Genomic DNA, 18,074 nt, shown 5'->3' with positions numbered 1-18,074 from the left:
AAACAAAATATTTTTCCATAATTGGTTTCCTAATAATTCAGCTATCATTCAAACAAAGATTTGTTTATCTCCTGCTCAATTGTTTGTTTTCAATTCAGTATCACAAATGGAAATATGGGGAGAGGTAAGTTCTCACCTTCATTTGGGTTTTAAGGGTGAGGATTTTAAGGGTTTCTATGTGGTTTCCAGACTTGAGTTGATGAAGGAGTACAGGAAGGGCAGGGGATGATGGTATACGGGGAATGGTGTTGGAGAGAAGAGCCACCCATGCCATCCATCAGGAGAGAAGCAACCTGGAATGGAGGAAAAACTTCCTAACAGTGGGAACAATTAACCAGTAGAACTAATGCCTTCAGATACGGAATGGAACCGTTCGACTCAATTTATTACAAGACGGAGGTTAATATCTTTGTGTAGTAGGTACAGGAAGAGTGGACGATGCCATCTAATAAACATAGTCTCAAATGTAATCCCAGCTGGGAAAGATAAGGGATCCCCAGATTTTATTAAAGGGATTTTAGTTTTTCTTCCCTTTCCTAATCATTATCTGTGAGTTCAGTTGGGGACTCTGATTTATGTTTTGTTTGGAACAGATATCTGTACTGATTATGAGTGGAAAAGAGGTGTAAAGGTCTATGTATCTATGTATGAATATATTTGAGCATTAGCCAGCCCTTAATCCTAATCGTTTTTGGGGTGTGACTTTTGAATCTTACATATACATACATACAGATTTACACACATACACATATAGGAACAATGGTGGCATAATGGCTCGAGTATAATATTGCAGGCTGACTGCCCAAAGACAGGAGTTCAATCCTGACTGGCTTAAGGATGACTCAGTCTTCCATTCTTCCGAGGTCAGTAAAAATGTGGATACAGATTGTTGGGGGGGGGCAATATGCTGACATTATAAACTGCTCAGAAAGTGCTTTAAAGCACTGTGTATAGGGTATGTAAGTCTAAGTACTATTGGTATGTGATACACAGTTACATTTATTAAGAAGGTGCTGTGTTAAATTTATGGATCAATTTCTTTTTGAATATAATAACCCACAATTGGATATGTAAGAGGAACTTCTTTGATCACTGGAAGAAAATGCAATGCAATGGCTGCTTGTTTTCTTGATCAGTTATTAAATAGGCGAAGTTCAAAAGCTGCCATTCAAATGAATGGGGGCTTGGATATGTTTGTTTGCATCTGGAATTCTTAAGCATGAAAAAATTAATTACCTTGGTAAAAAACATTAGCTTTCAGATATCATCCAATTCAAATGTTTAGGAAAAGATTTGGAAAAGGCAAGAGTGGAGGGTTTTCACACTTATTTTATATTATCAGCATCTAATCAAGCATATGAAGGAAAAAGTTACTAATAAAGGGAATAACTGAGTTTATATGGAAGAATCGAATTTAATAGATCATTGAGTTTAATATATCCACCTAAAAGAATATACATTTTATAGGTGAGGATCTCTCCACCTCCTCCAATACTTCTATTTGCAATGCAGGTAGTCCTCGACTTACAACAGTTCACTTAGTAACCAGCCAAAATTACAACAGCCCTATAAAAGTGACCTAGGAACCGTAACCTTTGAAACATCTCCGTAATCGTGTGATCCAAATTCAGATGCTTGTCAACTGGTTCATGTTTATGATCGTCACTGTATCCCAAGGTCACATGATCCCCTTTTATTATTATTTATTAGATTTGTATGCCGTCTAACTAGCAAAGTCAATGGGGAAGTCAGATTCACTTAATAACCAGGTTAGGAACTTATCAACCGCAGTGATTCAGTTAACTGTGGCAAGAAAGGTAATAAAATAAGGCAAAACTCACAACAAATGTCTTTCTTGGCAACAAATTTTGGGTTTAAATGTCGTAAGTTGAGGACTACCTGTTTTTCCCCACACTTCTGCAATTCCTGAGGTATTTTTTTTTTTTTAAAGGACTAGGTATCTTTCAGAAATATTCTCATTGGGGAAATTCGACTCCTTGCAATATTCTGGATTTTTCTTTCTTCAAGACTGCCACAGCTTCTCCTTAAGAGATGTCACAACAATCATCTTTTCTTTATTTATTATTTATTTATTTTGTCCAATACACAATGAGGGTTTTAGTGGGTATATATCTATATACACATAGTAAAATACATGAAGGTTATAGAGGAGATACTCATAGTAAAATATATCTAAGAAAGAATAGAAAAGAAGATATAGTAATAGAACATATCAATGAAAGAATAGAAGAAGAGATATAGGAATAGAAGAAAGGAATAGGAGATATAGGAGAGTAATAGGACGGAAGGCACTTTAGTGCACTTGTACTCGCCCCTTACTGACCTCTTAGGAATCTGGATAGGTCAACCGTAGATAATCTAAGGGTAAAGTGTTGGGGGTTTGGGGATGACACTATGTCACTTTTAAAGCACTATTCCTCAGGGACAACGTTTGCTAGTACCGTATCTTCAATACAGGAGCAGGGAAATCCTACCCTTGAAAAGGACTTTAGGGCAGAATCCCTCGGCACTACTACTATTTTTAAATTATATTACTATTGTTATTTTACCAGAAGCAGAGGATGTGCTTCTGGTTTTTCCTCAACAGACAGGCAGTTAATCGTAGCCCCGCCCCTTCCAACGGTTCTTTTCCGAAGGTTGCCTTAACGGCGATTTCTTTCTGAGGGGAGTCCGCCAGGACAACGAAAGAAGGGCGGAAGGGTCCCCCACTCCTCAATATGGTCTATCTAGGGAGAGGAACTCGCTCTTCTTAACCCTTGGAAGCCCTGGAGAGAACGAAGATGATTGGAGTCTTTGCTGTCCCTTGGCGAGACTGCATCTGTGCGTCTCTCTGGTCTTTTTTTAGTAGAGAGGTCCCAGGTGAGGAAAAGCCTTTGGCGCATCCGTCTCTTTTCCGCCGGGCAAGAAAGCCGTTTCTTTGTTCCAAATCAATGTTGGAAGCTGGCTGAGGAATTCTGTGAGTTGAAGTCCACAAGTCTTAAAGTGTCCAAGTTTGGAGATCCCTGTTCCAAAGGGTTGGAAGCAGGCGGGGGTTTATTTTATTTATTTATTTTATTGATTGATTTTGTCCATTGCACAATGAGAGTTATATTGGCTATACATATAGTAAATATGTAATGAAGGTTATAGAGGATATACTGTACTTATAGTAAAATATATATAAGAAAGAATAGAAGAAAAGAAATAGGAATAAAATATAGGAATCTGGATAGGTCAACTGTAGATAATCTAAGGGTAAAGTTTTGGGGGTTTGGGGATGACACTATGGAGTCCAGTAATAAGTTCCACACTTCAACAACTCGGTTACTGACGTCATATTTTTTACAGTCAAGTTTGGAGCGGTTAATATTAAGTTTAAATCTGTTGTGTGCTCTTGTGTTGTTGTGGTTGAAACTTCAGCCTTAGATTATCCACGGTTGACCTCTCCAGATTCCTAAGAGGTCAGTAAGGGGCGAGTACAAGTGCACTAGAGTGCCTTCCGTCCCCTGTCCTATTGCTCTCCTGTATCTCCTATTTCTTTCTTCTATTCCTATATCTCTTCTTCTATTTTTTCATTGATATGTTCTATTACTATACCTTCTTTTCTATTCTTTCATAGATATATTTTACTATGAGTATCTCCTCTATAACCTTCATCGTGTATTTTACTATGTGTATATATATATACCCACTAAAACCCTCATTGTGTATTGGACAAAATAAATAAATAAATAAAATAAAATAAACCCATTCATCGCCCTTCAGGCTTGGCACGCGGGACCCGCCAGGGGGCGCCCCTTTGCAAAAGCAAACCCCGGCTTTAGCCGAAGAGCTTTTTTCCTCGCTCCTGAAAGCATCTCGCCCAATGCTTTGCAAGGGAGGGCAGGAAATGACCGTTCCCACACCGAGGGAGCCAGGAAGCTGCGCTTTCTCCTAACGCTGCGCCGATCCCGCAAACGGCTCCTTCCTTCCTTCACCGGCCCTTCCTTCCTTTCCCTCAGCTGCCCGGCTTGGGAGGGCGAAGTCGGAGGGTTTTGGCGGGCTGCCGAGCCAGACAGGGGAGATCTTGTCGGTCTCCAGATCTGCAAGGGGGCGGGGGGCGGGGATCTATGGGTGCCTAGCTGGACCCCCCCCAATATTCCATCTTCTACACGTCCCATTCACCTGCCCCATTATTTTTTTCCTGTGGGGCGCGCCGGACTCTTGATTTCTGTGAGGAGAGAAGCTTCTTGGTTAGAGATTGAATTCTGCACAGTTTAAAGATTCTGGCAGGTTTAGGGTTAGGTTTCTGTTGAGAGCATCTGGAGGATCTAGTTTTCCTGGTTTGGGAAGGCATTATTATTATTATTATTATTATTATTACAAATTTAATAAATAATAAATAATAATAAAAATAATAAAAATTATTATAATTATTATAATATAATATAAAATAATATAATATAAATACTGTGAGCCGCCCCGAGTCTACGGAGAGGGGCGGCATACAAATATAATAATAATAATAATAATAATAATAATAATAATAATAATAATAATAATATAAATACTGTGAGCCGCCCCGAGTCTACGGAGAGGGGCGGCATACAAATCTAATAAATATTATTATTATTATTATTATTATTATTAGTTAGCCTTCTCCGGGTCCCGTCGACTAAACAATGTCGTTTGGCGGGCCCCAGGGGAAGAGCCTTCTCTCTGACGGCCCCGGCCCTCTGGAACCAATTCCTCCCCCTGGAGATTAGAACTGCCCCCACCCTCCCTGTCTTTTGTAAACTACTCAAGACTCACTTATACCGCCAGGGCATGGGGGAGTTGAGACACCTTTCCCCCAGGCTTTTAAAAAAAATACTTTGTTTTATGTTTGGCATGAATGCTATTTGGTTTTTTAAAATAATGATAGGATTTTATATGTTTTTTAATATTAGATTGGTTCCAGTGCTATATTGTTTTTATTACTGTTGTGAGCCGCCCCGAATCTTCAGAGGGGGCAGCATACAAATCTAATAAATAAAAAATAAATAAAATAAATATTATTATTATTATTATTATTATTATTATTATTTAGATTTGTATGCCGCCCCTCTCCGTAGACTCTTCCCAGGATTTCAGGAAGGGAAACAGCCCCTTCTGCCAGAGTCCAGAGGGTTCAGGCCCATTTATACCACCTGTCAATAGTCCTGATATCTGAAAGTAGCACCCTGGTTACATATTTTTTTTAAAAAAATCTCTCAAAACTTCAAGGTTTTTTAAAAAAAATTTTTTCAAGAGAATATGCCTATCCTTTGTAATGCCCTGAGTCCCATGGGATTGGGTGGCATATAAATAAAATAAGTTAAATGTGTACCCACGGTGGAAGTGGGACATGTTGTTAATGCCCAAGATTTATTTTTTTACCCCTCGCAATTACCTCTCATTAGTGGTTGTGATTTATAGTTTTTGCTTTTAATCCCCGCAATCCACTCATGTATATTTTTCAGGCAGGTAAATTGTAAACATATGAAATAAAGTTTACTGTCAGCGCTTTGGACTATAGTTTTGTACACTGGTGGGGAGAAGTGTCTCATTATTCAAGATTATTATTATTACTATTACTACTACTACTATTATTATTATTATTAATTAGATTTGTATGCCGCCCCTCTCTGCAGACTCGAGGCAGCTCACAGCAACAAAGATGGCGGAAGGGGATTCTACTCCCATGAATGAAAATTGCTTTGACGATTCAGAAAAGAGTTTGGATTTATCTGGACCAATAGCAAGAACTCAGCAGGACATTCTGAAAGAAGAAATCACACATTGTATTGTCCGTCGTTGCCCTTTCAGGGAGTTCTGTTACCAGGAGGTTGAAGGATTCCGAGACGTATGCAGGCGACTCCACCATCTTTACGATCGGTGGCTGAGCCAAGAAGACCACGCGAAATCTCAGAGGATGGATTTGGTGGCCATGCCCCTGGCCCAGATGGAGAATTGTGTCTGGATGTGTGGAGCAGAAACCAGCTCTCAGAAAATAGGTCTGGCTGAAAGCTTCCTCCTCAACCAAGTGGAGCTTAAAACACAGCAAAAACAGAAGGTGAGAGCAATATGAATGAATTTGTACAGGTTTCCATTCTCATATAATTAGGATGATCTTATTTATTTATTTCATTTATTAATTGGACTTATATGCCACCCCTTTCCGTAGACTTGGGGGGGCTTACAACATTTTGATTAAAAAAAGATACAATATATAATTGTATCAAGAACAAGGGGACACAATCTGAAGTTATTTGGGGGAAAGATCAAAAGCAACATGAGAAAATATTATTTGACTGAAAGAGTAGTCGATCCTTGGAACAAACTTCCAGCAGACCTGGTTGGTAAATCCACAGTCACTGAATTTAAACATGCCTGGGATAAACATAGATCCATCCTAAGATAAAATACAAAAAATAGTATAAGGGCAGACTAGATGGATCATGGGGTCTTTTTCTGCTGTCAGTCTTCTATGTTTCTATATAATACATTTCTAAGCCAATTAACAGAATACATAATAGCCAATTAATAGAATATGTTCCCTCGATTTTCGCGGGTTCGAACTTCGCGAAAAGTCTATACCACGGTTTTTCCAAAATATTAATTAAAAAATACTTCGCGGTTTCCCCCCTATACCACGGTTTTTCCTGCCTGATGATGTCATATGTCATCGCCAAAGTTTCATTCGCCTTTAATAAATATTTTTTTTAATAAACTTTGAAAAATAAAGATGGTGAGTAATAATTAAATTGTTGCTAAGGGAATGGGAAATTGTAATTTAGGGGTTTAAAGTGTTAAGGGAAGGCTTGTGATACTGTTTATAGCCAAAAATAGTGTATTTACTTCTGAATCTCTACTTCGCGGAAATTCAACTTGCGGGCGGTCTCGGAACGCATCCCCCGTGAAAATCGAGGGAACACTGTAGTTAATTTAAAATTTTTCTTTAAAACTAAACAGTTAAAATCAAGCAGTCACATGCATACTACCACATCGAATACATTCATTGGGCAGAGGCTGGGGTCTACATAGTGCATTTTCAAATTCTTATGGAAGGCAAGGAGGGTGGGGCAGTGCGAATCTGGGGGGAGTTGATTCCAGAGGGCTGGGGCCCCCACAGAGAAGGCTCTTCCCCTAAGCCCTTTTTGATCTTAATAGAATTCTGTCCTGGTTAATTAAATGGTTCTATCCACCTTCACCCTGATTATTTCTAAGGACATATAATAAGTTGGGAAAGGGACCGTAATACAGTGATATCTCGTCTTATGAACTTAATTGGTTCCGGGACGAGATTTGTAAGGTGAAAAGTTTGTAAGACGAAACAATGTTTCCCAGAGGAATCAGTGGAAAAGCAATTAATGCGTGCAAGCCCAAAACTCACCCCTTTTGCCAGCTGAAGCACCCGTTTTTGTACTGCTGGGATTCCCCTGAGGCTCCCCTCCATGGGAAACCCCACCTCCGGATTTCCGTGTTTTTGTGATGATGCACGGGAATCCCAGCAGTGCAAAAACGGGTGCTTCACTGGCAACAGAATTCCGGAGGTGGGGTTTCCTGCGAGGGGAGCCTCAGCGAAATTGCAGTATCGCAAAAACATGGAAGTCCTCGAAACCCCACCCCCAGACTTCCGTGTTTTTGTGATGCTGCGATTTCGCTGAGGCTCCCCTCGCTGGGAAACCCCACCTCCGGACTTCCGTTGCCAGCGAAGCACCCGTTTTTGCCCTGCTCGCATTCCCCTGCAGCATCGCAAAAACACGGAAGTCCGGAGGTGGTGTTTCCCATGGAGGGGAGCCTCAGGGGAATCCCAGCAGCGCAAAAACGAGCGCTTCGCTGGCAATAGAAGTCCGGAGGCGGGGCATCCCAGTGGCGGCGGCTTGGGTTTGTAAGGTGAAAATAGTTTGGAAGAAGAGGCAAAAAAATCTTAAACCTCGGGTTTGTATCTCGAAAAGTTTGTATGATGAGGGATTTCTAAGAAGAGGTATCACTGTATTTTGTTTGGCTATTTTAGGTTTGTGCGCTGTTCATGGAGATGGCCACCCAGGGTTCTAAAGCATTAGGGGATGTGTCACATCTCCCTCAAGAAATTGTCTTCGGGAAGATTACCCAGGAGGACCCATCTCAGGAGACTTCTTCAGGTAAAAGAATTTTTCTTTTGATGTATTGGAATAGTCAGAGGTATACATTGCCTGAAGTCTTTATATCCCTCTTCCTGTTACAAGAATACCTTAGCCCTGTGTGCAGTTTTTCTCCGTTTTTAAAACATGTACTTCCTCTGCTTTTATCTCATTCTCAGAAAACAAAGCAAGGGTGATCCTCCCAATGGAAACCTCTCTTTGCGGTAGTGCAGAAACAATGGTTGTATTTCCAACTCAGGTAGGAGGATCTCACCTCCCAAAGTGCAGCATGATTTATTCAAGGAATATGCAACCCTCACCACAGTGGTCTGAATCACTTTTTCAGAGCCAATTTAGTATCTTCTAGCTAACAGTTTATCCCAATATTTGCTTAATGAATGCGCCTCAGGAATTGTTTAAATGAATAGAAGAGATTTTATCTATCTATCTATCTATCTATCTATCTATCTATCTATCTATCTATCTATCTATCTATCTATCTATCTACCATCTATCTATCTATCTATCTATCTATCTATCTATCTATCTATCTATCTATATCATCTATCTATCATCTATATATCATCTATCTACCTACCTACCTACCTACCTACCATCCATCCATCCATCCATCCATCTATCTATCTACCTACCTACCTACCTACCTACCTACCCATCATCTATCTATCTATCTATCTATCTATCTATCTATCTATCTATCTATCTATCTATCTATCTATCTATCTCACCCTTTCATCCTTCAGAGATTGGTTAAAAAAGGACCCAGATCCTTGGGGGCAATAGGTTATTATTACTATTATTATTTATTAAATTTGTATGCCGCCTCTCTCCATAGACTCGGGGCGGCTCACAACAGTAATAGGAAAAAAACAATGTACAATACAAATCTAATAATTAAAACTTAAAACCCATAGTTTAAAAAACATGCACACAACATACCATACATAAACAATATTGGCCTGGGGAGGTTATCTCAGTTCCCCCATGCCTGACGGCAGAGGTGGGTTTTAAGGAGTTTACGAAAGGCAAGGAGGGTGGGGGCAGTTCTAATCTCGGGGGGAAGCTGGTTCCAGAGGGTCGGGGCCGCTACAGAGAAGGCTCTTCCTCTGGGACCCGCCAAATGACATTGTTTAGTCGACGGGACCCGGAGAAGGCCAACTCTGTGGGACCTAATCGGTCGCTGGGATTCGTGCGAAGACATCCCAACGAGTGGGATATTTGTCATTACAATAAGGAATTCATGAATGTTTTCTGGAATTGTTCATTAACAAGCATTACTATTGTACTTTAGGTTCTGGTGTCCTTTGAAGATGTAATTGTGTTTTTCTCTGAGGAGGAGTGGGCTCTGCTGGATTTTGACCAAAAATCCCTATACAGAGAGGTCATGCTGGAAAATGCTAAGAATGTGGAGTTCATGGGTAAGGGATCCATTTTGTTATGGGTTGAAATTGGTGGGGAAGGTATATTCTGATAAGAGCTATGCAGTTTATCAATTTCTTGGAGGATATTCAATTCTATACTTTTTAGCTGGAGAGAACTGATGTAACTTTATGTGCATTCCACCGAGAGTCATGTACAGTATTGTGAGCAGCTGTATAAATCAAAATAATCTCAGCATAATTTTATTAGGGACTATATTAAATAAATAATACAAAACCTAACACTAAAATACATAAAAGGAAAAAATTAGAAAGTGCACCCCCAAGAGTCTTCTCCATTCATCTCCAATTAATATTAATGAAGATTAACAATATATCACTTATTAAAATAAAACCCAATACAGTAGAACCCCGACTTACGAGACTAATTGGTTCCGGAAGGAGGCTCGTAAGTCGGAACGCTCGTATGACGAAACATTGTTTCCCATAGGAAACAATGTAAAGTCAATTAATCCGTGCAACAACAAAAAAACCCGCTGCCGCCGAACGCGGAAGTTAGTGTTCGAAGCGGCGCGCGTGTTTTAAAACGTGGCAGCCAGCCTGGGGGGGCTCGGGGGCTTCCCCCCGAGCCCCCCAGGCCGGCTGTGACGTTTTAAAACACGCGCGCCGCTTCGCAGCTGTCTCCTGAAGCCAAACGCGGAAGTTAGCGTTCGGCTTCAGGAGACAGCTGCGAAGTGGCGCGCGTGTTTTAAAACGTCACAGCCGGCCTGGGGGGCTCGGGGGGAAGCCCCCGAGCCCCCCAGGCCGGCTGCCACGTTTTAAAACACCCGCGTCGCTTCGCAGCTGTCTCCTGAAGCCGAACGCTAACTTCCGCGTTTGGCTTCAGGAGACAGCTGCGAAGCGGCGCGCGTGTTTTAAAATGTCACAGCCGGCCTGGGGGGCTCGGGGGGAAGCCCCCGAGCCCCCCAGGCCGGCTGCCACGTTTTAAAACACCCGCGTCGCTTCGCAGCTGTCTCCTGAAGCCGAACGCGGAAGTTAGCGTTCGGCTTCAGGAGACAGCTGCGAAGCGGCGCGCGTGTTTTAAAAGGTTGCAGCCGGCCTGGGGGGCTTGCCAGCACCCCCCCCGAGCCCCCCAGGCCGGCTGCAACCTTTTAAAACACGCGGGATACGAGCGCCAAGGAGCTGTCTCCTGAAGCCGAACGCGGAAGTTGTGATTCAGTCTGAGGCTCCTCAGGGAACGGCTGGAACTCTGCCGGCTCCATGCTCAGAGGGGGAGGACGAGGAACAGGAGGAGGACCAGGCAGGTGGGGAAGAGGAATGTCAGGACGAGGAGGAGGGGGAACAGCCTGAGACCCCCGGGGGGGAGCTCTCCCCAGCGAGTAGCCTGGAGTCATTAGATGAGAACGCACAAGCCATCATAGATATGAGGCAGAGAAGGGCAGCACAAAGAAGGGGACAATTAGCCAGGTACTTCCATCCCTAATAGGCAACAGCTGGGTTTGGGTGTGGTTCTCCTCAGAAAGGTTGAAAAGGCAGGCCCGCCCTTCCTGTATTGTGGAGAGTTATCTTTTGGGAGTCCTGTGACCTTGCTTCCATCCTTGGCGTCTCTGATTCTGGCTTGTGGCCTCGAAGGCTGAAAATTTGGGGGAGGCGTGGGTTTTATTATCTACAGTGGTGTGTGTGCCAGCAAGAAGCCTGTTGTATTGTCTGGCCGTCGTGACTCTTCTGTGAAGCTTCACAGCATTCCAGTTTGTAAGAACAGTTTTTGTTATCTGTGTTTGTTTTCAAAGATATAAAATGACTTTGCTTTTTACCAGCGTGTCTGGCTACTCTTTTTACTTGGTGTTAGCGTCTGGGGGAACCCAGACAGAACACACCATTACATATTTCTGGAAAAAAAAGCTATCCAATCATTAAACATTACAAAAAATAACATACTCTTTAACCAGTTTTATATTTATTTTCCATCTTCTTCCCAGCCATCTTTAAATCCCATTAATACTCCAAAATTATTAAAATGAAGAGGTTGATCAAACCTTGAATCCTGAAAAGCTACATTTACTGCCCAGAGATGGTGAAATCCACAATTTCTAGCTCACCCCAAACGTTCTAAAAACTATAGTTTTTACTGTCTGCTCACAAAAATCAGCTGTCCAAAATACTGAAATTTCAGTAGTCCACATCTCACATCTAGCTGCCAATTTCAAACATAATGCACCGTGAAAAATGCAAGTATTGATTTTCCTCACTTCAGTGGAAGTCATCATACACAGATCAAATCAAATTATATTATTATTATTATTATTATTATTATTATTATTATTATTATTATTATTATTATCTACATCCAGTTCCCTTGTAGCAATAGCATCTCCATTTTCTCTAGATTTAATTTCAGTTTCCCTTCTTTCACACTTTATATTGCTTATTAAGCAACAAAGCTGATGATATCACACTCCAGAATTCAAGATGCTCCCTAGAGCAGTGGTTCTCAACCTTTCTAATGTCGCGACCCCTTAATACAGTTTCTCATGTTATGGTGACCCCCAGCCATAAGTCTAGTGCCAATTCTCCCAACAGAGCTTTGAGCTGATTGGCAGGAAGGTCAAATGGACATCCCTACTGTAAATGCCTGATTGGTCGGATTGTAAAAATATGTTCCAAGGCGCCCCCTATGGAATGGTCATTCGACCCCCAAAGGGGTCCCGACCCCCAGGTTGAGAACCACTGCCCTAGAGCATGGGTGTCAAACTTGCCCCTTAGAAACATAGAAGACTGACAACAGAAAAAGACCTCGTGATCCATCTAGTCTGCCCGTATACTATTTTCTGTATGTTATCATAGGATGGATATATGTTTATCCCAGGCATGTTTAAATTCAGTTACTGTGGATTTATCTACCACGTCTGCTGGAAGTTTGTTCCAAGAATCTACTACTCTTTCAGTAAAATAATATTTTCTCATGTTGCTTTTGATCTTTCCCCCAACTAACTTCAGATTGTGTTCCCTTGTTCTTGTGTTCACTTTCCCTTCACGTTGCTGTCACATGATGTTTCCCAACGGTTTCCCTCTTCGTAGAGCCAGAGTGGGTGTGGCCTGCACGTGACACATCCGGCCCGTGGGCCACCAATTTGACACGCCTGCCTTAGAGGTGTCCTCTTGACACTAAATTATTGTCTCTAATGGAGACAAATAATGGAGCTCTGTGGATCTCATACTCCAGGTGCCACCAAGCATTCCGATATCTATCTATCTATCTATCTATCTATCTATCTATCTATCTATCTATCTATCTATCTATCTATCTATCTATCTAATCTAATCTAATCTAATCTAATCTAATCTAATCTAATCTAATCTAATCTAATCTAATCTATCCATCCATCCATCCATCCATCCATCCATCCATCCATCTATCTATCTATCTATTGGATTTGTATGCCACCCCTCTCCGCAGACTCGGGGCGGCTAACAACAGTAACAAAACACCATGTAAATCCAATTCTAAAACAGCTAAAAAACCCTGATTACTAAAACCAAACATACAAACAAACAAACAAACAAACAAACAAACATACCATGCATAAATTGTAAAGGCCAAGGGGGAAAGAGTATCTCAGTTCCCCCATGCCTGATGGAAGAGGTAGGTTTTTAGGAGCTTACGAAAGGCGGGGAGGGTGGGGGCAATTCTAATCTCCGGGGGGAGTTGGTTCCAGAGGGTCGGGGCCACCACAGAGAAGGCCCTTCCCCTGGGCCCCGCCAAACGGCATTGTTTTGTTGACGGGACCTGGAGAAGGCCCACTCTGTGGGACCTAACCTAACCCAACCGGTCGCTGGGATTCGTGCGGCAGAAGGCGGTTTCGTAGATATTCTAGAAACAGCCCGAAGGATCTGAGATACAGTAAAGACACCCCCTCCCCCAACACCTGGTACAGTAGCATTGAAATAAATATAGAGCTAATATAATGTGATGACACTTTCACTTTGTACCTTAAACATCTGATGATTTTTTTTTCTTTTCTTTTTCTTCTAAACAGTTGACAAGCAGGAACCAGAAAATTATGAAGAATTGGATGCGAATCATTGGAAACAAACTGAAACCGGAGAAAGGATATTGCAAAATTGGGAGGAACCAAACAAGATTGAAAACCAGTTGAACAACAGGATGGAGAAATCCTCTAATTTTAAGTACGGGGCAAATCGCACTTTCCATACGCAACATCGCAAAGGAAAAGGAAGCTGTTTCCAGCCTGAAAAAATGTCCACCCATAAATCAGATGTCCATGAATATAGTGGTATCTCCACTAAAGAGAAGCTGCTTGAATGCAAGGAACATGGAAAAAATAATTTGAATCGCTACCTTACTTTACACCAGGGCATTGAGATACCCAAATCACAAAAGTGTTCGGATAGTGGGGAAAGCTTTAATGAGAGCAGCGCTTTTAACTCCCAGAAAACAGTTTATAAAGTGGAGAAGTCATGTAAAAACAGAGAACGCAGAACACGTTTCTATACTAGCAATGATCGTATTAAGCACAAAATGTCCTATCCAGGAAAGAAACCTTATAAATGCATGGATTGTGGAAAGAGGTTCCATACTAATACTGATCTCGCTTCGCATAAAAGTATTCACGCAGAGGATAAGCCACTCAGATGCACAAACTGTGGAAAGAGCCTCGCCACAAATAGTTCCCTTAGCGCACATAAAAGGATCCACACAGGAGATAAACAAGACATGTGCGTGGAATGTGCTTCGTCTAATTCCCATCAACGGATCCATACAGTGATGAAACCGTATCAATGCTTGGCGTGTAGGAAGCGATTTTGTACAAGCGGTGATCTCATTGCCCATAAAAAGATACACACTGGGGAGAAGCCATTTAAATGTATGAAGTGTGGGAAAACGTTTTCAATGAGACGTGGCCTTATTTCCCACGAGAGAATTCACACAAGGGAGAAAGCATATCAATGCTCGGAGTGTGGGAAAGGCTTCAGCTGGAGCAGTAATCTTGCCTCCCATAAAAGGATCCACACAGGGGAAAAGCCCTATCAATGCATGGCGTGCACAAGGAGCTTCAGAGACATGAGTTCCTTGACTTCCCATAAAAGATTCCATACAGGGGAGAAACCGTACAAATGTACGGAGTGTGGAAAGACCTTTAGTCAAAACAGCCAACTTACTTCCCACCAAAGGGTCCACACAGGGGAGAAACCATATCAATGTACAGACTGTGGAAAGAGCTTCACCACAAATGGTTCTCTGACTGCCCATAAAAGGAATCACACGGGAGAGAAGCCATTTAAATGCCTGGAATGCGGAAAGAGTTTTAGCCAAAGTGCTTCCCTTACTTCTCACGAAAAGATCCACACGGGGATAAAACCGTTCCAGTGCTCGCAGTGTGGAAAGAGATTTGGTACAAGCAGTGATCTCGTTTCCCATAAAAGGATCCACACGGGGGAGAAACCGTTTAAATGCATGGACTGTGGGAAAAGCTTTACCATGAGACGTGGTCTTACTTCCCACGAAAGGATCCACACCGGGGAGAAACCCTATCAATGCATGGAGTGTGAAAAGTGCTTTATAAGTAGGAGTGATCTTTCTTCCCATGAAAGGATCCACACAGGGGAGAAACCCTATCAATGCATGGAGTGTGGAAAAAGCTTCAGTTGGAGCAGTAACCTTACTTCCCATAAAAGGATCCACACAGGGGAGAAACCATACAAGTGCTTGGAGTGTGGGAAGAGTTTCAGCCAGAGCACTTCCCTGACTTCCCACGAAAGGATCCACACAGGGATGAAACCATATCAATGCATGGAGTGTGGGAAGAGATTCAGTACGAGCAGTGAACTCATTTCCCATAAAAGGATCCACACGGGGGAAAAACCGTATCGGTGCGTGGACTGTGGAAGGAGTTTTAGAGACTTGAGTTCCTTTACTTCTCATAAGAGGTTCCACACAGGAGAGAAGCCTTACAAGTGCATGGAATGTGGAAAGAGCTTTACTCAAAGCAGTCAGTTTACCTGCCATAAAAGGATCCACACAGGGGAGAAGCCCTACAAATGCACCAACTGTGGAAAGAGCTTCACCACCAGCGGTTCCCTCACTGCGCATAAAAGGATCCACTCGGGGGAGAAACCGTATAAATGCATGGAATGTGGCAAGACTTTTAGCCAAAGTGCTTCCCTTAGTTCCCACGAAAGGATCCACACTGGGATGAAACCCTATCAATGCCCGGATTGTGGGAAGACCTTCAGTCAAAGCAGCCACCTTAGTTCTCATAAGAAGATCCACTCGGGGGAGAAGCTATATAAATGCACAGATTGTGAAAAGAGCTTTCATACCAGCAGTTCCCTGATATCACATAAGAGGATCCACTCTGGTGAGAAACCATATCATTGCATGGACTGTGGAAAAAGTTTCATTACAAGCAGTTCCCTTAATTCACACCGGAGGATCCACACGGGAGAGAAACCTTACGAATGCCAGGAGTGTGGGAAGAGTTTCAGTCACAACACTTCCCTCTCTTTTCACAAAAGGATCCACGCAAGAGAGAATCCACCTGTCGGTATATAATAGGGAAGGAGTTTCATTCAGAATAGTGAATGTCTGATAAAAGGAGCCACAAAGAGGAGAAGTCCTACAGATGTACGCAGTCTGGAAAGAACTTCATGTGGTTCCCTTTCTGATTACACTGTCAAACTAGAAATGGAATGGATTATGATTAAATGATAAGGAAGGAGAAGAGAAGGGGTAACGTGTTCGGCCTGACTGGGCTCAGGCAATGCGTAATAGTCCAGGGAAAAGAAATCAAACACACACATGCTCTGCTAATCAGCAAACTTGTATTAAATAAACAAAAAAGTGTTACTCAAAACAGTTCTTAGTGTCCAAAAACAATGATAGTGCAAGGCTTACTTCAGCCGCATACAAAAACACAGGGAAAAACAAACAAAAACAACCTGGAATGAGCAAAGACGTTTCAGGAGTCCTTTTGAATCTTTGAAGCAAACAACAAGTCCCAGAGTTTTCACCTCCCACTTGTCTGAAAAAGCTGGGTTGAAAACTCCAACGGCACGGAACAGAAACTTCAGATCAGGAACCACAAAATAACACAGATAAACAGCCACAGTTTGCCTTGGGCCTCTGTTCCCTTTTATCCCTTTAGCCCTCATTAAGGGAACCACACCCAGCCCTCAGTATAAGAACCACACCCAGCCCAGGTGCTACTATGATGACTTGTAATACTCCTTCAGTCGATTCCTTCTCTGCATAGCTCTTCTGCTACGCAGATCAACATATTGATCTGCAGAAGAATCCAGAGACGAAAGACTGTCTGAGGGACTGTATGCCAAATCCCTTGAGCTGTCTGCTGAATCCTGCGTACCAGTGGCCTCGTCCTCCTGGCTGTCTGCCACGTCCCCCTGGCTGTCTGCCAAATCTTCCTGGCTATCAGCCAGGCTTTCGCATTCAGTTTGTGCCGCGTCTCTCCCATCTGTCGGAGCAACGGCTGGCCCAGGCCCAAACACAACAACATGGATGAAGAAAATGAGAGGAACGTTTTAGAAAAGCTTCAATTTACTACAATGAAGCCAGGAAGATGGCTTTGTGTGATAGATACAGTATAGATCAGGGTGTCAAACTCAAGGCCCGGGGGCTAGAGCTGATCCCTGGAGTGCTTAGATCTGGCCTGTGGGACTACCCTGGAAACAGTGAAGGACCAGCCCATGGTGCCTTCCCAAGCTCTGTTTCTGCTGGCAAGAAGGCTGCTGGAGGTCATCTCAGCCAAAATCACCTTGGGAGCCATTTTCACTGGCAGAGTGCTTGGGCCATCACAGGCACCCTTGACATGAATGATGTTGAGCTGGCCCTGCCCACCCCAACCACCCAAGGTCAAACACAACCCTAATGCAGTCCTCAATGAAATTGAGTTTGACAACCTTTATGTAAATGGACTTGATGGGGTCTAACTTAAGCATATGCCTCAAGTATAATCTTATTGCAACAGGATACTCAATATGCCCAATTTTTTTTATTAAACCAGATTTTTATAAGGAGACACTTGTTCATCTGAAATGTAACTGTTTCTGTAAGGTTTGTAGTAAAGTTATCTCTCTTTTCTTCTACTATCCAAGTGGATAAATAGCCACATATCTCTTCTTCAAACATCTTCAGTCCTATTAGTTTCTACATTTCTCCCCTCTTCCTTTTCTAGTAAAATTATCCCTTCACCAATTTCTCATACAGTGATACCTTGTCTTACAAACTTAACTGGTTTCGGGATGAGGTTCTTAAGGTGAAAAGTTTGTAAGACGAAACAATGTTTCCCATAGGAATCAATGGAAAAGCGATTAATGTGTGCAAGCCCAAAATTCACCCCTTTTGCCAGCCGAAGCGCCCGTTTTTGCGCTGCTGGGATTCCCCTGAGGCTCCCCTCCATGGGAAACCCCACCTCCGGACTTCCGTTGCCAGCGAAGTGCCCGTTTTTGCACTGCTGGGATTCCCCTGAGGCTCCCCTCCATGGGAAACCCCACCTCTGGACTTCCGTTGCCA

The 18,074-nt window shown here is 42.5% G+C and overlaps 1 protein-coding gene across 1 annotated transcript; it reads left to right on the top strand.

The window, feature by feature from the left end:
- Positions 1-5,081: 5,081 nt before the first annotated feature.
- On the top strand, positions 5,082-17,578 carry LOC139159658 (zinc finger protein 420-like). The gene is made up of 5 exons (XM_070736975.1): positions 5,082-6,073; positions 8,018-8,144; positions 8,303-8,382; positions 9,436-9,562; positions 13,561-17,578. Exons 1-5 carry the CDS (start codon positions 5,633-5,635, stop codon positions 16,095-16,097), a joined length of 3,312 nt encoding a protein of 1,103 aa, XP_070593076.1. The 5' UTR covers positions 5,082-5,632; the 3' UTR covers positions 16,098-17,578.
- Positions 17,579-18,074: the final 496 nt, after the last annotated feature.

Source organism: Erythrolamprus reginae, chromosome 2 (assembly GCF_031021105.1).
Source record: "Erythrolamprus reginae isolate rEryReg1 chromosome 2, rEryReg1.hap1, whole genome shotgun sequence".
NCBI lineage: Eukaryota > Metazoa > Chordata > Lepidosauria > Squamata > Dipsadidae > Erythrolamprus > Erythrolamprus reginae.
Note: the sequence above shows the minus strand (reverse complement) of the source record. Positions and strands in the feature narration are given on the sequence as shown.